Below are 24,263 nucleotides of genomic sequence, written 5' to 3' on the forward strand. Positions count from 1 at the left end.
CTATAGCTAAAATACATTTGCTTTAATTTTGTTTGAATGTTAACTTTTTCAGTGAAGTTTTCTACACTGATCTTTTTCTTTCTGTTCTCCATGTAAATGAGAAGAAAATACTGTAGTTATCACCATGTTAATGTATTCTTTCTCCTTCTTTCTCTGTTTCATAGTATGTTCTGTCATGAGTACTTGTAGTCACTTTTTCCATTCCTGCGGGTAAATACACCTCATATCTCTCAGGTTGAATTAACAAAGGACGAAAGGAAGAGATAAAAGCAAATACTGCTAGTTCCCTGCTGGCAGTTGATGCTTTTTGCAGAAATATAGTTTGGATAAAATTTCTATATAGCACATAATTCATAATTGGTTTCATCCAGACAAACACAGAATAAGGCTATTTCTTTTCCTAGGTGCACGTACCTATATAAGTCTTTCATTTTTCTTGTCCACTTCTAGTGTTTCAAGCTAAGATGGTCATTGTTAGCTTCATCTGGGAGGATTTCCCTGTTGGGAGTTGTATCTGTGGGCTTCAGGAAAAGGAGTATCTTGTCTTTGTAAGAGTAGGCAATTGCTGTTGATAGTTTTCTGTGCGGATATCAAATACCTGTAGTAAATATTGGAACAGATGGAGTACAGGTATGGAATATAAGAGCAGTGGTCACTATTCTGAGTCAGCTGAAGAACATTGGTCTGGTCAGGAAACACCACTATGCTGAATTGGTGCCAGTTGCAGATGTGACACAGTCTTGTTTGAGTATCAAACAAACAAACAAAAACAATAATAAAAAAAAACCCAAGCCAACCAAACAAACACACAAAAAACCAGCTTAGTTCTGAAGTCATGCTTTTACTGAAAGCTGTTGCTGCTGTTCATTTTTGATCCATGTTTAACAATCATTGTACATCTAATGTAGTGCTGGTGTTGGTGTTCTTGGGAGTCTTCTAACTGCAGAAAATAAAGAGGAAGAACACCACTGTTTTTAATGCTTTTATTTATTTCCAAGATTTTAATACATGATTTTCTGTTTGAAGCCAAATTATCAATTTCTCTTGGTCCGAATTGTCTAGTTAAAAAGTTAATACATTTTTTTGTGGTTTATTTCTTGTTGAAATTTTATCAGACATTCAAGGCATCTATTTATAGTTCATCTTTATCTTAACCTTACTTTATTTGATTAAATTAACACCACTTATCTCAAGAGGTCATTGAATAGGTCTCTGAGATCCTTTAAAAGGAGTATCCTCCCTCAACCAAGAAAAAAATGCCGTCAAAACCTATTTTGTTGTTTTATGAGATGTGAAACTAATGTTTTCAGCATCTCTGTTGCTTGGAAAGAACGCAGAAGATCTAAAGACAAAGAAATTATTACCTTTTCACTTATTTGCTTATAATATTTGTTTATTCAATTCATTAAATAGCAGTAGTTTCAGAAAGGTAGGTTTCACAATAAGTTTTAGATTTGTTTTCAGTCTAGTTTATATTACAGACCTGTAAAAAGAGAGAAACAGGTTGACAGTTAAATCCACCATAACTAACAGAATTTAACCTTTGGTGGTGAGAATTAGGAGAAGGCTGTGAAAATGATTATTATGTTTGCATCAGTTCTCCAGCTGTAAAATTTGTTTTAAATCTCTAATTTTATAAATGAGCATTCTTACGCTTATTTACCCAGTTGTGGTAATCAATGTAAAGCTAAGATACATCAATATATTAATGTCGCATTTAAAAAAAGCAAAACCAAAGACCACAACCAAAAAAACCCCATACCTGTGAAGAATCACTTTAATAATTTTAAGAAATAATTTACATTTACTTTAATTGTACATTCTGGCATGTCAAATTCTCTTTAGATGTTCCATGGTTCTGGGCTTTGAACTTTTATTTTTCTCACTTGCATATTATTTATCCTTGAATGTGAACTCATACTGCAACCAATATACAGTGGATGGTAATTGGGCATTCCTGGAATACACAGCCAGATGTATGGTATGGAAGGCTTCTTATCTTATAGAAGAGTTAACTCCATCCTCTCACTTTCAGCTTCTCTCCAGAATTTTTTTTCAGATCTTGTAGGGTAAAACAGCTATGTTAGATTCTCCAAACTTCTTCCTTATTCTCAAAAATATGTCTTCATCTTAAATGCTGTTAAAGAATCTGAGGAAATTAAAAATCAGATATACTAGATTTAGTCTGGAGTCGCATATGTTCAAAATTTAACGTATTGTAATACATATGTTTCCTAAAAATATGTTTCTGCATAGGCCCATGTCTCAATCATGTATGAGGTGGGAATGAAATTTCCTTATGTAATGAATAAAATCTGTTGGTAGAGTTCCTGGCTCAGTTGATGCCACAGATGACAAGTCTTTCTGTGCTTGTCAGAACTGGACTCTATGGTAACATTTTTGGGTTTTATGTTTAAGTTTTATGTAAACATCAAACATTAATTTTTAGTTAAAAAAAAAAAAAAAATGAAACACTTGAATCTAATCTGGAATTCAGCTCTATGCACTTTTGTCCGGTAATATTAAAAGTTCGTGGGTTTCTGGAAAATTTAATGTTAGAAAACTGAAGGGGTAGATTGTTGACGTGGAGGAGAGGTTCATATGGGTCAGGCTTACTGAGAAAAATTCAGGTGTCCTGTGCTGAATTAAAGTAGCTTGAGCACGATGCTGCTCCCTGATAACCTTGTTTCAAATTATGTCTGCCAAGATGACAGAGATAAGCATTTCTGAACTTCAGCAGGTTCACTTGAGCCTGACAGATTATGGCAAAATGCCAATAAAGGTAGATTTACACCAGTAAATTTGACCATGAACTGGACTGGCTGAGGAGCAGACACCTATTTGATGGTGCCAAATCATTCTAACAGTATTATTTATGTAACTGACTCATTGGGGAAATACTTATATAGGACAATTTCTTGCAAGGTTATGCATTTTAGCTGAATAATTAAAATACAAAGTTAAGTAGCAAATGTATTTTTAACTTTATTATCAAGAATAGACATTGTTTCAAATAAGACATTTAAAAATTAATTCCACATTGGTTAAAGCTTGCTTTGCTGTTTTTATTTCATATTTTGAGCCTTACTCTTGGACCTCCTGCCCTCTCGGACAGAGGCGGAAGTCCTGAGACAGCCCCACCCTTGTCGCTGTCGGGCAGAGGTAGGGGACCTAAAAGAAGACGAGGGTTGGAAGCGTATTCCAGTTCGGCATCATGGGCAGCCCCCCTCCCTGCCTACTTTGCCTCCCCAGGTGCCCCTCTGTAATAGGTTTGAGGCCCTGGATCTTGAAGAAGAAGTAGGGGAGGAGGTGGTGCCAAGCCTGCCTACAAGATCACATAGGAAGAGGCGGTTGACTTCACAACTTAAGACCGCCTCTGATAAGAAAGAAAGAAGGGTGATTGTAATAGGAAATTCCCTTCTGAAAGGAACAGAGGGCCCAATATGCAGAGTTGACCCTCATCTTAGGGAAGTTTGTAGTCTACCTGGAGCCCGGATCAAGGATATCTCTAGAGAGCTCCCCAAACTGGTGCACCCAACAGACTACTACCCGCTGCTGGTCTTCCAGACAGATGGGGAAGAAGCTGCTTCCCATAGTCGGAGGGGAATGAAGAATGATTTCAAGGTCTTGGGAAGGATGGTGACTCAGGGGCTCAAGTGATCTTCTCTTCACTCCTTCAACCTTCAAGTGACGATGTGGGATGGAATAGGAAAATACAGTCTCTAAATGGTGGGCTCCAGGACTGATGCTACAGGCAGGGCTTTGGATTTTTTGATAATGGTTGGTTTTATAAGACTCCAGTCCGGACAGTGTTATGTGGGAAAGGTTTATCTCGTAGGGGCAAAAGGGTGCTGGGGCAGGAATTAGCTGGGCTCATTTGGAAAGCTTTAAACTAGGCTCGAAGGGGGATGGGGTTGTAGCTGGGCTTGTCCCAGTGGGGCAGCGTTCCGAAACTGATGAGGACCGGGTGGCCTCCTATGACCCTAGGGAGAAATTGGTGTGCTCTGCTCGCTCCCTGAAATGACTGTACACCAATGCGCGCAGCATGGGGAATAAGCAGGAGGAGTTAGAATCCTATGTTTGGTCGGGAGATTATGATCTGGTGGCAATTGCAGAAACATAGTGGGACAGTTCACATGACTGGAATGTGGTCATGGATGGCTATGCCCTTTTCAGGAAAGACAGGCCAGCCAGGCATGGTGGTGGAGTTGTTCTCTATGTGAGAGAGCAGCTATAATGTACTAAATTCTGCCCAGGAGCGGATGAGGAGCGAGTTGAGAGTGTATGGGTCAGGATCAAGGGGCAGGCTGGCAGGGGTGACACTGTTGTGAGCGTCCATTACAGGGCACCAGATCAGGCTGAGGAAGTTGATGAGGCCTTCTATGGGCAGCTGAGAGTGGCCTCGCGGTCACAGGCCCTGGTTGTTGTGGGTGATTTTAACTTCCCTAATGTTTGCTGGAAGGACCATTCAGCCAGCCAGCCACAGTCCAGGAGGTTCCTCCAGTGCATTGATGATAACTTCCTCATGCAGATGGTGGAGGAACCAACTAGGAGAGGTGCACTGCTGGACCTCATCCTCACTAACAAGGAGGGTCTGGTCGAAGCAGTAAAGGTTGAGGGCTGCCTGGGTTGCAGTGACCACGAGATGGTGGAGTTCGGCATCTTGTGTGGCAGGAACAGAATAGCAAGTAGAATTGCAACCCTGGACTTCAGCAGGACTAACTTTGGCCTTTTCAAACAATTGCTGGAAGAAATCCCATGGGCAAGACTGCTTGAAGGAAAAGGGGCCCAAGATAGCTGGATTGCATTCAGAGATTGCTTCTTCCACGCTCAGGATCAGAGCATCCCCATACGTGGGAAGTCAAGGAAGGGAACCAGGAGGCCTGCGTGGTTGAATAGGGATCTGTTGGGTATGCTCAAGCAGAAGAGGAGAGTTTACAGGTCATGGAAGCAGGGCCTGGCCACTTGGGAGGAATATAAGGCTGCTGTTAGAGGATGTAGGAAGGCAGCTAGGATAGCTAGCTAGTTGGAGACCAGTATCTAGTGGAGTGCCTCAGGGGTCAGTACTGGGGCCAGTATTATTCAATATATTCATTAACGATTTAGATGAGGGAATAGAGTGTACTATCAGCAAGTTTGCTGATGACACTAAGCTGGGAGGAGTGTCTGACACACCAGCAGGCTGTGCTGCCATCCAGCGGCACCTGGACAGACTGGAGAGTTGGACGGGGAATAACCTAATGAAATTTAACAAGGAAAGTGTAGAGTCCTGCATCTGGGCAGGAACAACCCCAGGTTCCAGTATAGGTTGGGAAATTACATATTAGAGAGCAGTGTAGGGGAAAGGGACCTGGGGGTCCTGGTGGACAACAGGATGACCATGAGCCAGCACTGTGCCCTTGTGGCCAGGAAGGCCAATGGCATCCTGGGGTGTATTAGAAGGGGGGTGGTTAGTAGATCGAGAGAGGACCTCCTTTCCCCCTACTCCGCCCTGGTGAGACCCCATCTGGAATATTGTGTCCAGTTCTGGGCCCCTCAGTTCAAGAAGGACAGGGAACTGCTGGAGAGGGTCCAGCATAGGGCAACAAAGATGATTAAGGGAGTGGAGCACCTCCCATTATGAAGAAAGGCTGAGGGAGCTGGGTCTCTTTAGTTTGGAGAAGAGGAGACTGAGGGGTGACCTTATTAATGTTTATAAATATATAAAGGGTGAGTGCCACGAGGATGGAGCCAGGCTCTTCTCGGTGGCAAACAATGATAGGACAAGGGGTAATGGGATCAAGCTAGAACACTGTGATACCCAACTGACAAACCTGTCTTTTGTTCTTTAAAAATGTCAGATTTACTGCAATTGGACATACTAACAATAGTAATAAATTTGAAATTTAGGATATCAGCATTTTGCAGTTGATCAGGAGCCCTCTACTTCTTAATAGATGTCTTTTGGAAAGCAAATTGGATTATGGGGAAAAAAGTTTGGTTGGTTTTTTTTTGCTTTCATCAAACCGTCATAACAAGTGTTATTTTCTATTTTTATTGAATAATCTCTAGTCTTCATTCTTTCATCAAGACTTCTGTAGTATTTGAGCACTTTTTTGGCAGTGGTTTTAATACCATATTATTGTCTCTGTAACGCTAACAGTATCCTCACTATTGTACAACTATAGAATTGGCTATCCAGATCAATTTTGTCTAAAATGGTAATTCAGTTGGGAAGTAAAATGGTGTCTGCTTAATAGCCAGCAAACCTTTCTGGAATCTGGAAGTAATAACATTTCTGAACACATTTGTGTTACTTAGTTCAGTCGCATTAATCCTTTAATTACTTCCATTTCAGCAGTACCTGTAAATAATTTTGTAAATGAAGATACATTTTAAAGCACCCCTGCAAGTTAATTCACACTTTTCTTAAATCTTACACAATAGTTTTTTTTTAATTTCACCATCCTTTTGCTGTTTGTTTGTTTGTTGTGTGTGTTTGTTGTTGTTGTTGTTTTAAATCTGGTAGTATTCAAGTACAAATAAATTTGAAAGTTACCATTTTTCTAGTGTCATACCTTCTATTCATCCAGTAGAGCTTCTTTTAGAGAACAAGCTACAATCAGTTTTTAACATGAAATATTTTTCATTTCTCTTGAAGGCAGGAAGTTTTGAAGGAACCACTTGTTTTACTCTTTGTAAATGGAATCTTATGTATTTGTGTTTCATCAAAGTTCTTCAATCTCTGTCTGGCTCTCTTTATCTTGTGTTTTAGTCTGGCTGGGCAGTGGGCTGAGAACTTATACTAATTTTTTTAAGTACTGCTGTTGACATAAATATGAATCTTGTAAGTGTATTTGTTGTGTTTTGTTGTTGTTTTTTGTTTGTTTTTCCTTAAAATAGCTGGTTTATGCCTTATTTTTTGCTGATCTCTTCAAATGAGGAGAATCAAACAAACATACTATACATTACTTTCAGGTTTGTCTTTTAGCTGATTAATGTCCTGTAGCAATGGTATTTCAGAGAATTCAGAGATCCCATGTTAATTTGGTCTAAAGTTATGATTAAGGGAACGACTAAACTATTTGACTTCCAAGGAAGAGCCTGAGTAGTGAATAAACTGATAATTATAATGGAGCCCTCTTTTGTCCTTCTGACTTTGAATTCAAAGTCAAGATTTGGTATTCTGCAAGAAACAGCTAGACACTTATTGTGAAACTGGCGTGCTGTGACTTACAGTACTGTAGGTTTCACTTCAACCCAAGTTAATTAACTTTTGTTTTTGGTTTAAAGACTTTGAGGACATGACTCTTAAACAGTTCAGCGTCCCTTCATGAGTGTGGCTTGAGGTTTTGTTTTTCTTTTTGTAGTGACTCAATAGGTTGCTTTTGTGGTTTCTGCAATTATCCTCTTATTCTTAAGTTATTTTGCACTTTTATGTTTTCTGTTCATTCAGCAGTAAGTTTAAAGTAAATCCTTTATTACCCTTATCTTCTTTTCCAGACTTTAGGTTTTCCTTAGATAAACTACTTTATTTTCCTCTACATTCTTTCCTTCAGTTACTCCAGGTTGATGTCTCAGAACATAGATACTATCAACTATTACTGTGGAGTTTGGCTTACTTTTATTTTCTTTTTTTGGGGGCAGGAGGGGGAGCTTCCATGCATCCATGAAGTATTTTATGAAAACTGTATTAAAAGTGTTCATCTTATTAAATGCTTAACTTAACTTCATATAATAGTTTTATCTTAACTTGATCTTGGTTTGAATGCAGTATTTCGTTGGTCAAATTCTTGATGAAGTATGCTTGTGCTTGCTGAAATTTAGATATTCAGTTGCATTTTGATTTACTATGGTTATTGCCTTGTACTTGGTTTTAGTGCAATAAACTTCCTCCTAGAGCAGCCTAACTATCATCTTATTTTCTTGGAGGTTTATCACAGTATCACAGTATCACAGTGATTACGACTGATATTGGGTGATATATTCTATAAAACGTGTGAATGATGAAGGTTATCTTTGTGTTTAGAAATGAGTAGCCATATGACAACACACTTTCAGTGCAAGACCCATCTGTTAAGAATGGGGTTTCAGCTAGATGATCATCTTCATAGGTGACTGTTGACAGAAGGTTGTTTTCTTTGTTTTTTTCATTTTTTTTTTAATATTTTTTCCTGGTCCTTTCTCTGGTGGGCGATATAAGTATTATGTTGCTTTAGGACTTCAAACATTTAGCAACGTTGATTTATTCTGCAAGTAGTTCTTTCCTACTGAGAAAAACATATTGATTTACAGAATATTTTCTAATTTTGGATGTAGTCTCTGTCATTGTATCAAATAAAGGAGTAGATAATTAAATAATGTCATCTCATTTGTTTTCAGTGAAGTTGATATAATAGTTAATAGTTAGGTTTATTAATCATGACTGATACTTTAAATGCAGTAACCTGTTTAATGGATTTCCACTGATAAACTATTGCCGTACCACCATTCAAGCCTTGCAGCTGAGTACAGCTGTATATTTGGCTTTCACCTGAAAAAAAAAACCCAAAGCATTTGCCATCAACAGTGACACTTTGCATTTCAGACATCTTTCTCCAAAGACTTTCGTGGTTACATAATTTTATCCAGCCTTCTATTTAATTGTACCTAATGTATACCATATAGCCTATTTCCTTGAGTCTTTTTGCATAAGAGATTATAAAGTGCTGAAATAATGAACTATTTTTGCTAAAATTCATGTGGTAAAGAAGAAACTGAGTTCTTGAAGTATAGCAATTAAATATCATTCTGCCTCATGAACAAGATGACAAAACACTGGAGAACACTCTTGCATTCCTTTTCCAATCTGTGATTCCTTCCTCCTCGCAGACAAGGAGTGAACCAGAAACCACTGGTGAGGTCTTGAATATTGTCAGAATACGATAATTAAACTGATGTTATGCATCTTGCAAGTTTTTTGAGTGTTCTAGTGAAAGGAGAGTTGGAATCACAGAAACAAGAAATGTTGGGATGTCAAGCAATAGTTTAGGATCTGTTTTTTAAAAGAAAAATAAAAGGTATGAACTAAACGCTGATTTATTCCAGTTTAAGATAATATTTTTACTAAATAACAAATGAGATTTCTGGAATAACTAACTGGACTTTGGAAATCTTTATTAAAATAAAGCCTTTTTTATTGTAGCTCTTTGTGTCTGGCATTTCTGAAAGTATATTAGGTAAAGAAATAATATTTACCTGAGTGCACTTTTTGCACTAAACTATGCTATATATTTTTTTGCAAAAAGTTTGTAAAAGAGGATTAGGCAAGTGTATCAAGAAATTTCCTGCACTGTTAAAGCAGTGTAAGGTAATTCTTTTGTATGATAAAGATTCAGGAGGAAATTTTCTGTAGGACACGTCTCATGCTTTAACCACCTGCAGTATTTTTCTGTCTGAAATACCTAATAGACAACACTTATGATCATTGATTAGTATAGCAGTTGCTTTTCTTTTACTTTTTGTCATCTTCCCTTTTTTGATGATCATAGATTTTTGTTGTCAGGCAGATTTAAAAATTTTAGTTATTTTTTCTTATTACAAAGAGTTTGTCTGTCTTTGCCAGATAATTACCTTTATCTCCTTAATTTTTTGGACAAGCAGAAACACCAAATACTGTTATCTCCATTCATGTTTGCAGTAACTTTTTTCTCTCTGAATTTTTTACTTCAAAACTTGGTCAATTGCATATTCTTTAGAATACATCTCACCTTTCATTTAGACATTCACTCTACTGTATCAATCTATCCAAGGACTCTTATCCAAATATAAGTTTAATGATGTTATTACCTGTCTTTATTCCTGTTACAGCACTGACAGTTTGTATTTTCCTTGTATTCCACTGTTGATGATGAGCTCATTGCTGGTTTTTGTCCTTCCATCTTCCACATGTAAACAAATTTTCTGCCTTTTTTCTTTTAATTTAAATTTCCTTCTCTCCCTTACTCTTCAGCTGGTAAAAGTTCCTTATCTTGATTGTGTGAAATTCTTTAAAGGCTGGTCTCTTTCAAAATTGCATTGTACAAACAAGTGGTCCTGTCTGTGTGTGGAATTCTCAATCACTTATTTCAAAGACCGAGGCCTACAGCCCTCAGTGTATTTATCAGCGCTGTTCTTGTGTCCTTATACTAAAGCCCTTACAGCCTCATTGCCTCAGTTTTTTTCTCCTAGTTCTGTGAAATACTGGACAGTTTCCTGCCAGAAATTGAAGAGTGTTTCATATTTACTTGCCCCTAGTTATATTGTCCCCTCCGCTAGCTATTATTTGGTCATCTCAAGTTTCAGCTTCCTTTTGACTTCAAGAGTTTTGTCTGGGTGGCACAGCACAGTGTCTGTCTTAAGCATTGGTGACTATGCAACATGGGTCCAGTTACAGCTGAGAGAGAAACCAATATGCATATCTGTTTTAGCTGTGTGTTTATTTCTTTATTGTGGTGGAGCTTCTATTTGTTTGTGGGTTTGTTTTGTTTTCCTCTTGTGTGGCTTTCCAGGAGCAGCAGAGCCCTTCTCTGGCTGTGTGAGCTAAGCTAACATCTAACATTGCTTCAGTTCCGCTCCATTAGAGTATGTTTTTCCTTTGTACTCCAGGCACTGACAGTGTTCTGGCATGAGTCCACTGTTGACTCACCTGGGGACAGCCTTGCTTTTCTTATCTCTTGCTTAGGACATCTAAAGCCCCCTTTTGGCTGCCAAGTGAAGATTCTGATAACTTCAGAAAAATAATGTTCGTTTAGATATCCTTTTGAGAGAAACTTAAAAGGAGACACTCCACCATGGGTAATTTTAAGTATAAAGAATAGTTAAAATAAACAGATTTGGACCGTGGAGGTGCAATTCAGTTTCACAGGAAAATAACTTATAGATGACAAAATAGAAGAAAAATATAGGTATGTTGAAGAAAACAGAAACTAAAAGTTTCTAGATGGGCTGGTTTATTGGGAAATGTGACTATAGAGTAGTTTTTCAACAAGAACTCTTATGAACCCTTTTAAATGACAGACTATCTTGTAAATAGATAGGAAGTCCAAGTTAAATGCTATTCTGAGTTATGGTTAATAGTTGTGTAGAACTTATAAAAAATAAGAACAAAAAGAAGTAGTGGAGATCAGTTACTCAAATACAGGTTAATTAAGAATGATCCAGTAATACAGTGGTATTAATTTCAGACAAGCAAGTTTACAGCCTTTTAAGAAATATAGTGTGAGAAAATAAATAGGATGTCCTTATTTGAAAGACTGCTGGAGAGCTGAGAAAGAAACCATTCTTTATTGTAATTGTTTTTAATAAACCTAGAATAGATATGTGTGAGTCAACATTTGTTAGTTCTTTTTGAATGTAAAATATTCAAGTACTAAAGATTAACTCCTATCTTTGTTCATTTGTATTAATTAGATCTGAGTGTGAGTTTTTTTTTTTTTCTGAGATATTAAAATTGTAAGGGTCATGAAGCAACAGATAAGGGCATCTTATTACTTGCTTGTTTGAAGTAGACTTTCTGAATTTTCTTCTAAGTTGAAGGATAAATACAAAAGAGAAGTTTACAGTAACCCAAAGCTTTTAAGTTTTAAACTTGCATGGAAAAATGAACATGGAGAAAAAACTATATGTGAGGTCTTACAGAGAAGCAAGAGTGATTTTTTTTTTTCACTTGCACAATTTTGATGTAAATTGATTTCTACCTGCTCAGCCTGTTATAGATTTAATTCACTTGCGCTGTCATACCCACATTTTTCTGAGCAGCGCCATGTGCGTGTCCACGCAGTCTGGCCAGGGTCGCTGATGTGCAGCACAGCGGACAAGGTACCCTCTCAATTCTGTATTATGTCTCTGTGGTGGTTCTTGATCGACGACAGCAAGGGTTTTTTTGACAGATCTTTTGTATGGTCACAAGTCATCAGTTGCCATGAGGTTGTCTTTATCTCAAAATCTCCTTACTTCAGCTTCTTGAAAATCTTGGCCAGTTTGCCCTGGCCTACAATTTCCCCCTAGAGGAAGCTGTAGGCTGTGTTGACGTCACCCCTCAGCCTTCTCTAGGTTGATCAGCCGAAGTGACTTCAGATGCTCCTCATAAGTCTTGCCCTCAAGACTTTTCACCATCTTGTTCTCTCTCCTCTTGACACACTCTAACAGTTTGTCCTTTTTATCCTGTGGTGCCCAGAACTGCACACAGTGCTCCAGGTGAGGCTGCACCGGTGCAGAGCAGAGCGGGACAGTCACCTCCCTTGCCTGGCTGGCAATGCTGTGCTTCATGCACCCCAGGACATGGTTGGCCCTCTTGGCTGCCAGGTCACACTGTTGGCTCATGTTCAACTTGCCACTGCAACCTGCTGGGAATGGTGTCCTGAGAAGAAACACAGCTCATTCTGTTGACTGTTATGCTGCTGTGTATTTTGCATGCTTACATTTCTATTCATACGAACCTTAATATTTCTGGTTAAGAATGATAAAACAGGAAAAAAATCACATTAACCTAATGATGTAGCCAGAGTGTAAAGGGCTTTTGTGAATGTCTGTCCTGCAGACAGGAAGTGCCACTGAGAAAAAGAAGACGTTGAACTCTTTTTACGCACTTCTAAAAGTCTGTTCAGCAAGGAACATGCACTTGAAAAAGAACTTGTTGACAAACAACTCTCTTTTTTATTTGTGGAGTAAATATGGTGTTTGAAAGAACAGGAGAATGAGAAATGTACCTCCTAATTGTTTCAGATATGTTCTCGTAATTTACATTTCAAACTATACTTTTTGCAGGGGATGGTTGGAAATACTATGGTGGGGTTTTTTGTGTCAGAAGCATCATAATTCAGTTTCCAGTAACCATCCTCATGTTACATTGCTCTTTTGTAACTGACCCTTGAATAATTTCCTTTTTTTGCTGGGTACCTCTTTTTACTAAAGATTTTTTAACAAGTACAGGTTGCTTAATGAGAGTGCAAAATAATTTTGAAACATCGGTGACTCTATATTTAAATGGCAGTGATTGTAGAGTTGAAGTCTGCGGTTAGCAGAGCAGTTCTGATAAAGAACAGTGGATTGTAGTGGATCGTCAGTCAGACATGAATCAGTTGTGCCATTATTTTGCAGCCAACAAATGCACATGAAACTGAAATGTAGAAGTACAAACATAGCCTGTAGAACTTCTGAATTTTCCTCTGTTCACCACTGCTGAAGTCCCAGCTAGAATATTACTTTTTTTTAAATGTGTTTAGTACATCAGTTATAAATGTGTGGACCAAAACAGAGACTCCAGAGATGACTAATGATGATAGCTATAGGAACATGTGATAGGAAGAAATATTGTTTGTAAGTTCTTTAACTTAAGACCAAGAATATGTGTAGGAAAAATGGAAAAAGGAAAGAATAATTTATCCTAAATACTGATGGATGATATGGCAGTATGTAGTAGGCTTATACTTCTGACAAAAAAGATACAGATGAGATAATGGGAATATTTTTCTAATAGTCAGAATAACAAAACAATGGAATTAGCCAACTAGATAGACTATAAGAGGCTGTAATCAGACATCTTTTTGAGCCAGCAGCTTTTTTAGGTGACATAAATATCTGATTCTCCCATAGGAAAGCAAAATGAAGTGCAGAATGATTCCCAGCTTATTCCAGATGTACACTAACCGAAACGTCCACAGTATTGCTTCAGATAGCTTATGGCATATAAACATTGCCATTAGTATGATGTGACTACTTGATTGCATATTTTAAGAATACCTTTCTGATGAAAATAAACATTTTGCACCTAGGATATCGTATCACAAATCACAGTGACAGCCCAGGTCATAGCATGATTATCTGATCTCTACCTTTACTAAGCAAGCCACCTGGAAATTAATCTCAACCTGGTAAGGGAGATTTTATTAGAGGATTAATGGTAAGGAATCAGTAACACAGAATAATATCCTGGTTTTTGAGTTGTGCTTATCTCAGGTTTTGTCCACACAAGCTACAATTTTAGATTAAAAAAAAAAAGAGAGAAATTCTGGAATTATGAAGATTTTCTGAGTTTGTCTTCATTGCTGTTTTATGCTGAAAATGCTTGAGGCAAATGGTGGGTGGATTTTTTTCATACTCTTTGATATATTTGTATTTAAGAGGAAACAAAATAATGGTTGATTAAAATAGCTTGTTGCAGGTGATGATTCAGAGAATCTGCATAGCTTTTGCATTTTGTATGAGGCCCTGAGATCCTTCATTCTTTTTGATCTATAAGTGTTGCTTCGTGTATGCAGTTCTTCATGTCCTTGGTGGCCTTTCCTTTTTTTGTACTAAAATAATTCAGATAATAATAGTGACAAAAAAGTCCAAATTCAGTTCTCATCATTTTTATGTTGGTTTTGAATATTAATTAATATTTCGAAAACAACTTTCTGGATCGTCTTGTATCCCACTATTTTTAACAGCTGTGGGGATGGTAAACCACTAAGTGACATTTTAAGGCTGTGTCTGTATTAATTGACAAAAAGTGTCTTTTTGGACATGAAACTGCAATTGTCCATAGTGCTAATTTGTTAGTAGACATGGGTATGCTTTGGGCCTGTGCAGAACTGTGCTTTGCCAAACAATTTCTGAGCACAGTTTGTGAGACAGCAAGAGCTGAATGAGCTGAGAATCCAGTCAGATAGTTGAGGACTCAAGAACAAGACAGAGTCAGATAGGTTTTTTAAGTCAAGTTATAATGGTTACAAAGCACATCTTCCCTTTATTGTCATCAAAAAGGGCAGGAGGGAGGACCTGGGTGATTATACACCGGTCAGCCTCACCTCTGTCCCTGGGAAAGTAATGGAACGGCTTATCCTTGGTGCCATCTCAGGGCGTATCAAGGATAAGAGGGTTATTAGGGGCAGTCAGCATGGCTTTACCAAGGGTAAGTCATGCTTGACCAACCTCATAGCCTTTTATGAGAATGTAACAAGGTGGATGGATGATGGCAGAGAGGTGGATGTGGTCTACCTTGACTTCAGTAAAGCCTTTGACACAGTCTCCCACAGCATCCTCACAGCTAAGTTGAAGAGGTGTGGTCTAGACAATAGAGTAGTGAGGTGGGTTGCAAACTGGCTTAAGGAGAGAAGCCAGAGAAAAGTAGTCAATGGTGCAGAGTCTGGTTGGAGGCCAGTATCTAGTGGAGTGCCTCAGGGGTCAGTACTGGGGCCAATATTATTCAATATATTCATTAGTGATTTGGACAAGGGAATTGTGTGTACCATCAGCAAGTTTGCTGATGACACTAAGCTGGGGGGAGTGTCTGACACACCAGAAGGCTGTGCTGCCATCCAGCGGGACCTGGGCAGGCTGGAGAGTTGGGCGGGGAATAACCTGATGAAATTTAACAAGGGAAAGTGTAAAGTCCTGCATCTGGGCAGGAACAACCCCAGGTTCCAGTATAGGTTGGGAAATTACATATTAGAGAGCAGTGCAGGGGAAAGGGATCTGGGGGTCCTGGTGGACAACAGGATGACCATGAGCCAGCACTGTGCCCTTGTGGCCAGGAAGGCCAATGGCATCCTGGGGTGTATTAGAAGGGGGGTGGTTAGTAGATCGAAAGAGGTCCTCCTTCCCCTCTACTCTGCCCTGGTGAGACCCCATCTGGAATATTGTGTCCAGTTCTGGGCCCCTCAGTTCAAGAAGGACAGGGAACTGCTGGAGAGGGTCCAGCGTAAGGCACCAAAGATGATAAAGGGAGTGGAGCACCTCCCATTATGAAGAAAGGCTGAGGGAGCTGGGTCTCTTTAGTTTGGAGAAGAGGAGACTGAGGGGTGACCTTATTAATGTTTATAAATATATAAAGGGTGAGTGCCACGAGGATGGAGCCAGGCTCTTCTCGGTGGCAAACAATGATAGGACAAGGGGTAATGGGATCAAGCTGGAACACAAGAGGTTCCACTTAAATTTGAGAAAAAACTTCTTCTCAGTAAGGGTGCCAGAGCACTGGAACAGGCTACCCAGGGGGGTTGTGGAGTCTCCTTCGCTGAAGATATTCAAGACCCACCTGGACATGTTCCTGTGCAACCTCACCTAGGCGTTCCTGCTCCAGCAGGGGAATTGGACTGGATGATCTTTTGAGGTCCCTTCCAATCCCAAACATACTGTGATACTGTGATGAGGAAGACAGAGCAGCACATCATAGGAAAGCTGGCTACGAGCATATTCCAGCTGTTTAGAACTTGGATGTCTACCAGGCATCCCTGCACCTCTCAGGCCTGACATATCAGGATGCTTTTGGAGGAACAGAGGTACATTGCAATGTTTGGTCCCGTATCGGGTGCCTCCAGGTCTTTGGCCCCACACTCCCCAAGTTATTTTGGGGTACAGTTTATATACATGAGTGTCAGAATACTAGAAAAATAATTGATTCTTTAGAGAGTTGCAGGTTGTTGTGTAGGCTTTCTTTCTGCTCCAGCTAAGAATGTTGTGTAACTATAGTTCCTCACCAGCTCCCCAGCAGCACACATCCACCTCTCCCCATTCTCTTGCACACACAATCGTATTAAGGCTTCAGGCTTATCCATGCCAACATACATTAACAACCTGTTGCACCAGGAGCTGTTCCCAAAAGTACTTCTCGTTTGGTTATGCTGCATTGAGGGAGCTGAATCCAGTAATAAGCATGTAAACTCTTCCATGTCTGTAATGCTTAGAGGTGTGAGATAGTCCTAGATATATTTAATTTGGTAATATTGTTTTAAATCCGTAAGTACAATTCAGGGTTTTTTTGCAAATAATAATTTTGATGGTTTTTATAAACAATTTTAATGTAAAAAGTTGCTAGTGCTTGCCAGGATGCTATTAGTGGACATTTGACCTTGGTTGTAGGCAACTGAATTAGCAGTCTCACAGCTGAGAATAGTGTCTCAAGAGCCCCATGTGATAAGATAGCTCCTGCTTTATTTATTTTCTTAAAACTTGAGGTATTTGGAAATAGGTCCCCATATTGTCCAGGAGTGAAAGAAAAAGAAACAGATTTTTCCTTGATCACTTTTATTTACTCCAAGATAAAACTGAGGGAATTATGAAATATTGTTTCAGAAATAATTAGTGTCCAAACCTTGTGAAATACAGTGAAAGCAAACCCAAATAGAATTTGGCAAGCAATCCTCACATGGCTTCACAGCTTCTTCATGATGGATGTGTTTTAATGAGCTTGTACCAAAGCAAAAGATTTCACTAGAGTAAATTGAAGATTAGAGTGAGGCTTGATGAAGGCTAGTTTGTCTTAAATAATTCAGCAGACACTTAAAATGATCAATTCCATATTCAGCTGATGGTTTCAACTGTGTGTCCTCATTGAGGATAACTCAGAATATATTAAGGTTTTTCGTTGTTGTCTGGGAAGTATCATACTATCACTATATCTGTTGGGGTGTACTCTGCCTTTCCTGATCCTCAATGCTTGGACACAGCCACACCCCAGGACATTTCAGTTTATTTAAAATCCTGAAATGGTGAGGTGCATCTGTGTTGTGAGATATTTTGATTGTGTTAATTTCTGCCTATGAACCTTTACTTCTTCTGTTGTTTTCTATAAGTCACGCGTATCTGCTGCTCTGCCTTGTCAGTGTTCTCTATCAGTAATTCCAGCCTTTCCAGGAGTTTTGCCAAAGATTAACTTTCTGCTATAACTTTGACAGTTAAAAAAATCTTCATTTCATATTGCAGTAAAGTTACTTATGTTGTTTAGGGGGATAATATCCTTAATTCTTCTACTGTTGGTGTCTTTCAAAGCTTGGACCTGTATAGGGAGGAGAACCAGGCTCCAGACATATCTTCTAAAACTGACCATCATGATCTGCACTGATCTGAGTGTTTGCTGTTACCATTTGGTTGAATTGTCTGTATCACTGAAAGATTGTGATGCTGAATCATAGAGAAATGTTCCTCTAAAAGATTCAGTAACAGCAGGTCTCACTTTTATCCTTGTTCGGTTCTGGTGAAACTCTTTTGGGTAGGTAATCTAAACAGTAGGTTAAAAAAGTCTTATTATTGTCTGATGTTAAGTCAGATGGTTGGAAGTGGTTGGTTATTGTTTCTTCTGGCACACACATAGAGTATCTTGGTTTTCTTCCTGTCAGATATCTCTACACAATTTCAGATCAATAAGGTTGTTTGTCTGAAGAGTCCTCGCTTTTGCCTCCAGGAATTCACTTTGCAGATTCCTTTAAATTTCTGTCCTGAAGCTGACTTGGTGCTTTTATTTCACCAGAAATGTAAGCAGTCCTCTAATGTTCATGTTATGATTTGAACATCTTAAGAAAAAGATTTCTGTTTTGAGTAAAGACCATGATCAGTACATGATCCTGCCATTTTGACTCTCAGCACCTTCGAGGATTTATTGGAATTTAGCCACCTAAATAAAGTGCAGCATCCAAATGACTGGCTAATGTAGGGCAGCTCTGCTGGAAGAATCTTGCTGCTACTCTGTACCTCTTAGGTCCCTGGAGCTTGAAATGACTCTGCTGACATTACACCTGTTCCAGCTTCAGATTTTAGAGCTCAGTGGAGCTCCTATGGAGCCCAAGTGCTTTAGAATTTACTTTTCCTGTAATCATCTTGTAGAACTGGGAAACTCTCACCAAGATGTGCAGTCTGTCCTCCACAGCTTTCAGTTATGTGACGCTTCATGTCAAGACTATTTTTGCCACATATTATCCATTTGGTTTGGTCTTATATTCTTCTAGTTTATATTTCTCAATGACTTCTGCCCTTGACTTCTGGTATAAATATATTTATGCTACCTGTCTGAATTAGAAGTTTTACAGAGGATTTTTACCTATATTGAACTCTTGACTTGGTTTCCCGTGAGGAAAGCTTTTCAGTCTAGTGGCGTCTGCTCCATATGTACCTTTTAATGAAAATAGCTTTTCTGACATCTGTTAGGTCTGCTGAAAATAGAAGAATTTGGGAAATTCAGACCCTCCCATTTTTTAGTATTTCCTGTTTAGGAAAATACTGTTGTGCAAATTCAACTTGGATAAACAAAAGCTGTCTCTGCCTTCCATTCTGATCAGGATGTTACTAAATCTAATTGTATTTTTTTGGATAAGAAAAAAAAAATCACCTTTCTTTTCATAGTAGAACATACCTATCTGTGAATTTCAGTATGAAGACTGTAAACTTGGGATTGTTTTCACAGCTGTGTTGTGGTCCCCATTGGCAATATGGATTATTTCATAAAACAGGTGACTTCTGGAGTATTCAAAAGGAATACCCCTATTTCTGAGATCTGCAGACGGGCCTTGCCGGTCCATCCTTGTTGGACATAATGCCGTCAGAAACATAACACTTTTTACTTGTGTGGTCTGTGGAGTTCACAGATGCTGCAGTGATGAAAACCCATACATTTTTCACAGGTAACTATGCCCTTCCAGTTTACTCTTTTAGTTGCCTTGGCTGGAACTGATATTTTATTTTTTGGATTGGAACACTTCCAGGTGGTCTGACAGCCTTGGCACTCTTGGTCCTTTCAGGAAGGTGTATTGTGAAAGTACAACCCTTGCAGTGTTTTTCTCTACGAGTTTTCTGCAAGAATGAATCACATTCAGTGAACAAAATGTAATGTCAGTGTAACTTCTGTTCCTTTACTTGATATCAACAAAGCAGACAGTGGAAGCACAAGTTTACCAGATAGCACACTCTTGCAGGTGCCTTCTGATATATACTGTATTTGAGAGAAAAGTCTCTTTTTGCTGGTGGATAAAGGGCTGTGAGAGCTACTACCAGATAGCTCAACTCAGTTGTCAATTCCCATTTTTGGACTTGCACATAGTAAGTATATCCTTGTGGACTATTACTTGAAAAACAGAACAGTTTGTTACCTACCCATGCACTGACTTCTCTGATGTGTGTAGTGCACTCACTCTTTAGCTTTCTATTTCAACTTGCCTTTTCAGTTATTCAGATTGTCTGTTTTCAGGATTCCAGTATAAGAACATAAATAGACATGTGCTTATATGCTGAGTATAAAAAAGTACAGGGCATGAACATAAGCCTCTCAACATCACAACACTTAAATTCTGAGCATCACTTGTGATAAGGTATATGGATTTTACAGTTCGAATATATTTGTAGACTACATGTCACAAAAAAAGCCATATATTGCTGAGGGAACTCTATCTCCTCCCTTCTCAATCACTGAGTCAGCAAACAGGTAAACAAATAGTACCGACAACATATGTTGTACGTGACCTAAGGATTTCAGTGTGTTTGAAAAAACAATAATTAAAAAGCACAGCGGCATTTCTGTTGTGCTTCTGGCATGTGCTTTTGTTCATGATTTTTTAGATTACGTATTTCTGTATCCATCCTTAAGACTTACATACGGAACTTCTTAACTTGTTGTAATTCAACTGGTTCTGGCAAAAACTTTGCATCTTTCATCTTTGTGCAACACATCTTTGTGATCTAAAGTACCTAAGCATTTAAGTTTCAAGAATCCTCCTGTCTGAGAAGCTGAGTAAATAAATGATGCATCGTTTGCTGCTTCTGTTGTTTCTTGAGTTTGGTACCATTTAAAATCAATGTAATTTACACTTTGTCAGTTCCCATGGGTTGATTTTAATGATTGTCTCTATTGCAACCTGAGTCGGGACAAATATTAAAAATCTGGATAATTTCTGAGGTGTTTTATGTTTTACTAGTCTCAGTTTTTTTCCTGAACGGAGAAAAAAGAAACATTAAGAATAATATTCTCAATATGCTGAGAAGTTGTAGTACACATATAAATGGAGAAGGTAAATTGTTTGAGGTAAAAGAGTTAATACTGATACTTCCTGATGCAGCTAAGAGACTGACTTTGTGACATTTGCCTCTGTCCAGTACCTTAATATTCTTTTAGGTATTTATTCCTAAATTAAGTGTGAAGTTGTAGAGCACTATATTCATTTTAGGTGGGCTTAAGTTATTTCCATTTCACTGTGAAAAGTCATAGTTAAATTCAAGTCCCATTATTCTTTCTTACTTACCCTTAAGTAAGAATTGTACTAAACTATTGGATACTATTTAGTGTGTGATGAGTACAGAATATCTTCATACAGTCAATACTGAGCTAATGTTCAAACGATACATATTTTAGTGTTTTACTTTAGGACCAGGCTGGAGTCAGTCTGTGGACTACAACTCCCTAGTGGAGTTGGTTTTTCAACCTACATTCATCTGCAAGACAACCTGTTTATGGGTTCTGCTCTGTTAGGCAAACCAAAGTGTGGTTAGTGGAAAGGATTGCTTATTTTACTTCTGAACTAAAATGCAAATGGAAGGTTTACTTCAATTGGTTTACACTGGCAAGCTGGCATTGCAGAAGTGGCTGAGTAGCATACCATGTTAACTCTACTCGATTTTATTTTCTCCTACTGTCACAATAAAACCAATAAAACAGACTGTAAATTCCATCCTCTTCTGCTTCTGTATCAAACCCGTTGGACTAGGCAGCCTTCATTATCAGTTTAGGAAAACTTGTTTGACTTCACACTGAAATGGATGAAGAGTGTCGCCATTATCCTTTTCACTGAGTCTATTGTGGGATAATCAGCACCAAACAACTTGTGAACATTGCACTGTCAGGGCTGTTTTCACATTGATAGACTAGATACCTGCTGAGAAATACTCTGTAAAACCTTAGGTATCACTGTGGTTTGAAGTGGGATACTTCTAATTTAAAGCCAAACTTTTAAGGCCACTATGTGAAGCCTATGAATTTGTAGGATAAATGTCAATATTATTGCTTCCTTTCTTGCATTGAGAAGTACTGATAGCTGGAAACCATAACATATGGGTTTTTTATTAAAAAGAGAACAGACAAACAAACACAAACAAACAACAAACCCCCCCTAGTTTAGGATTTCAGGAATTGTCAAAGTATTATTGGCTTGAACCTTGCTTTGAGAAGGAAGGATAAAAGTATGGGGAAGATGATCTTTGTGAATCAATCAAATTGATGAGAAAACAGGGATGGGGAAAAGTGAAGGAATAAGATCATGGAAGAATTTCAGACTAGTGTTTCTCACATGCAAACAGAACCACAGAGCAGGGAGGAAAAAAACCCAAAAACATGATTTCTGCTGTGGAAGAAGGGAAAAACAAGGAACATATTATGCCTGGTAGGGAGAAGACAAGCAAGAATGGAACACTGAAAGCTTCTGGGATTGTATGTGATGCCAAACCTAAAAAATGTTAGAAGATTTCTGTGACAGAGTTAGAAGGATAAATAGTACATTGGAAACTTGGGAGGTGGAGGAGTTTAATTTATTGAATGCATTTGATGTTCCTTGATTTAAAGAAGCAATAAAATCTTGAGTCCTGTTGTTTGGGTATAATAAATAATGTGCAAAGTATCTCTGGGATGGGAAATCAGTGACCTAAGTTACATGGGAAGATTGAAACTTCTGTTGAAAATCCCTGACCAGTAAACCATGGAAAAAGCCAAGTCTTCAGCTTATGATCTACAGAGGCTACTGTTTTCCTGGGAGTATTCTACTATGCCTAAATTACTGTATGAGGTCCAGGACTATAGTGGGCTATGAATAAGCTATATATTAATGTACACTATATTAAGTGTTTCATAGGTGAGATTTTTCAAAACTGTTATTTTCATGCAAGTTTATAGTAAGCTCTTATTGAAATCAGCTGTTAAATATTCGCACCAGTAAATTAGATTTGCCTTGTTTTGGTACATCCAGAGTTATACAAAATTTGTGAACTACTTTCATTACTTTGCAACTACTGGGTTATAAACTTGGATTAGTTCTATAGGATTTGGTATATGAGTTGACAGATGTGATATATGATGACACTTTATCTTCTATTGCTTACACATACTAGTTATTGGGAAAGGATGGGGACAGTTCATATTAACCACAAGATGGGATTTCAGTTGCTTACCCAAGTGTCTCTCATTCATTCGTTCATTTGCTATCAGTTATAGCAGATATATTGCTTTTTCAAGCCTGTCACACCAATAAATCATTACAGATTGTAAGCATTTGTACAGTGCCGAAGTGTAGCATGAATTTTAAAGGAAATCTCCTATTTTCTTTTCAATCAGATGAGCAACGTGAAGAGACTACAGCCACGGCTCAGTGCTATTCTTTTTAAGCTTCAGTTTGAGGAGCAGGTGAACAACATCAGACCTGACATCATGGCTGTCAGTGCTGCCTGTGAAGAGATAAAGAAGAGTAAAAGCTTTAGCAAGCTGCTGGAACTAGTACTGTTAATGGGAAACTACATGAATGCAGGTTCTCGGAATGCACAGACCTTTGGATATAATCTCAGCTCCCTATGTAAAGTGAGTTTTGAAAGGTTCATGTTGAGCATTGCATTCACTTTTTTATTTGTTTATATTATGCTACTTAAGTATATGGTTTTGATGTTTTTCCTGCAGTTTTTTTTTGGTTTTGTAATTCTTAGCATTAGTTGATGGTTTGAACAATACAGCTAATCTGTGTACAGTCATCTTGAGACTGGCATGCGTTTAAACTTTTAGCAGATGCCATATTGAGGGAATAATAATAATTAAAAACCAAACCCAACAACAAAAACCAAACCAAAATAAAACAAAACAAAACAAAACAAAAAGAACACCCAAAGAAACCATCTAAATATGGTTATGGAAGGACCATAACACTGTGATCATAGTGGTTTTGTAGTCTTACATGTCCAAGTTCTACTAAGACTGTCACATTTTAATCTGTTTTAATACAGTTTTGTTTTCCCTTTTACATACATTTTCTCCTTATCTTATTCTCTTTTGTTCCTGCTCAGTTTCATCAGTGTCCTGTTTCTTCTAATTCTTACATTTTTACTTTTATATGAGGTATATACAAAAAGACACCTATACTTTCCTGAGTGTTAAATTATAATTGATTGTTATCCTAATTGCCTTCCCTTTGTTTAGCGTTGTGTTTTTTTTTTTTCCTGTACCCTCTGGAAGGTCACTGCAAAATCTTCACAGATTACATGTGTATAATAGTCCTTATGAGAAAGGAATTATTTGGAAGTTTGTGTGTGCTCTTTGTCTTCTCTCAGCTTCTTTATCTTTTTACACAATGGAGAAAATACAATATGTTAGATTTATATTCTTTAAAATAATCACCTTTACTCTGCCATGTTTCAGAAGAATTCTTTCACAATGGTTCTCGAGTTTTTAATGCAATACCTGTAACTTAAATATTCATAGACAATAAGCTATACCTTCCCTGTTCTAAAGTAAACATTTAAGCATGCTTTAGCCACCTAGAGAAAAATAG

The 24,263-nt window shown here is 38.1% G+C and overlaps 1 protein-coding gene across 1 annotated transcript in view; it reads left to right on the forward strand.

Moving 5' to 3' along the window:
* DIAPH3 (diaphanous related formin 3) overlaps window positions 1-24,263 on the forward strand; it is a gene marked incomplete at its 3' end in the record, with an annotated part of 225,994 nt that overhangs the window by 99,936 nt on the left and 101,795 nt on the right. Inside the window, exon 21 of the mRNA XM_080345569.1 lies at window positions 23,063-23,302. Within this exon, the coding sequence (XP_080201695.1) occupies window positions 23,063-23,302 (240 nt within the window). The remainder of the gene's footprint in view (window positions 1-23,062; window positions 23,303-24,263) is intronic.

Source organism: Nesoenas mayeri, assembly GCF_963082525.1.
Source record: "Nesoenas mayeri genome assembly, chromosome: 1".
NCBI lineage: Eukaryota > Metazoa > Chordata > Aves > Columbiformes > Columbidae > Nesoenas > Nesoenas mayeri.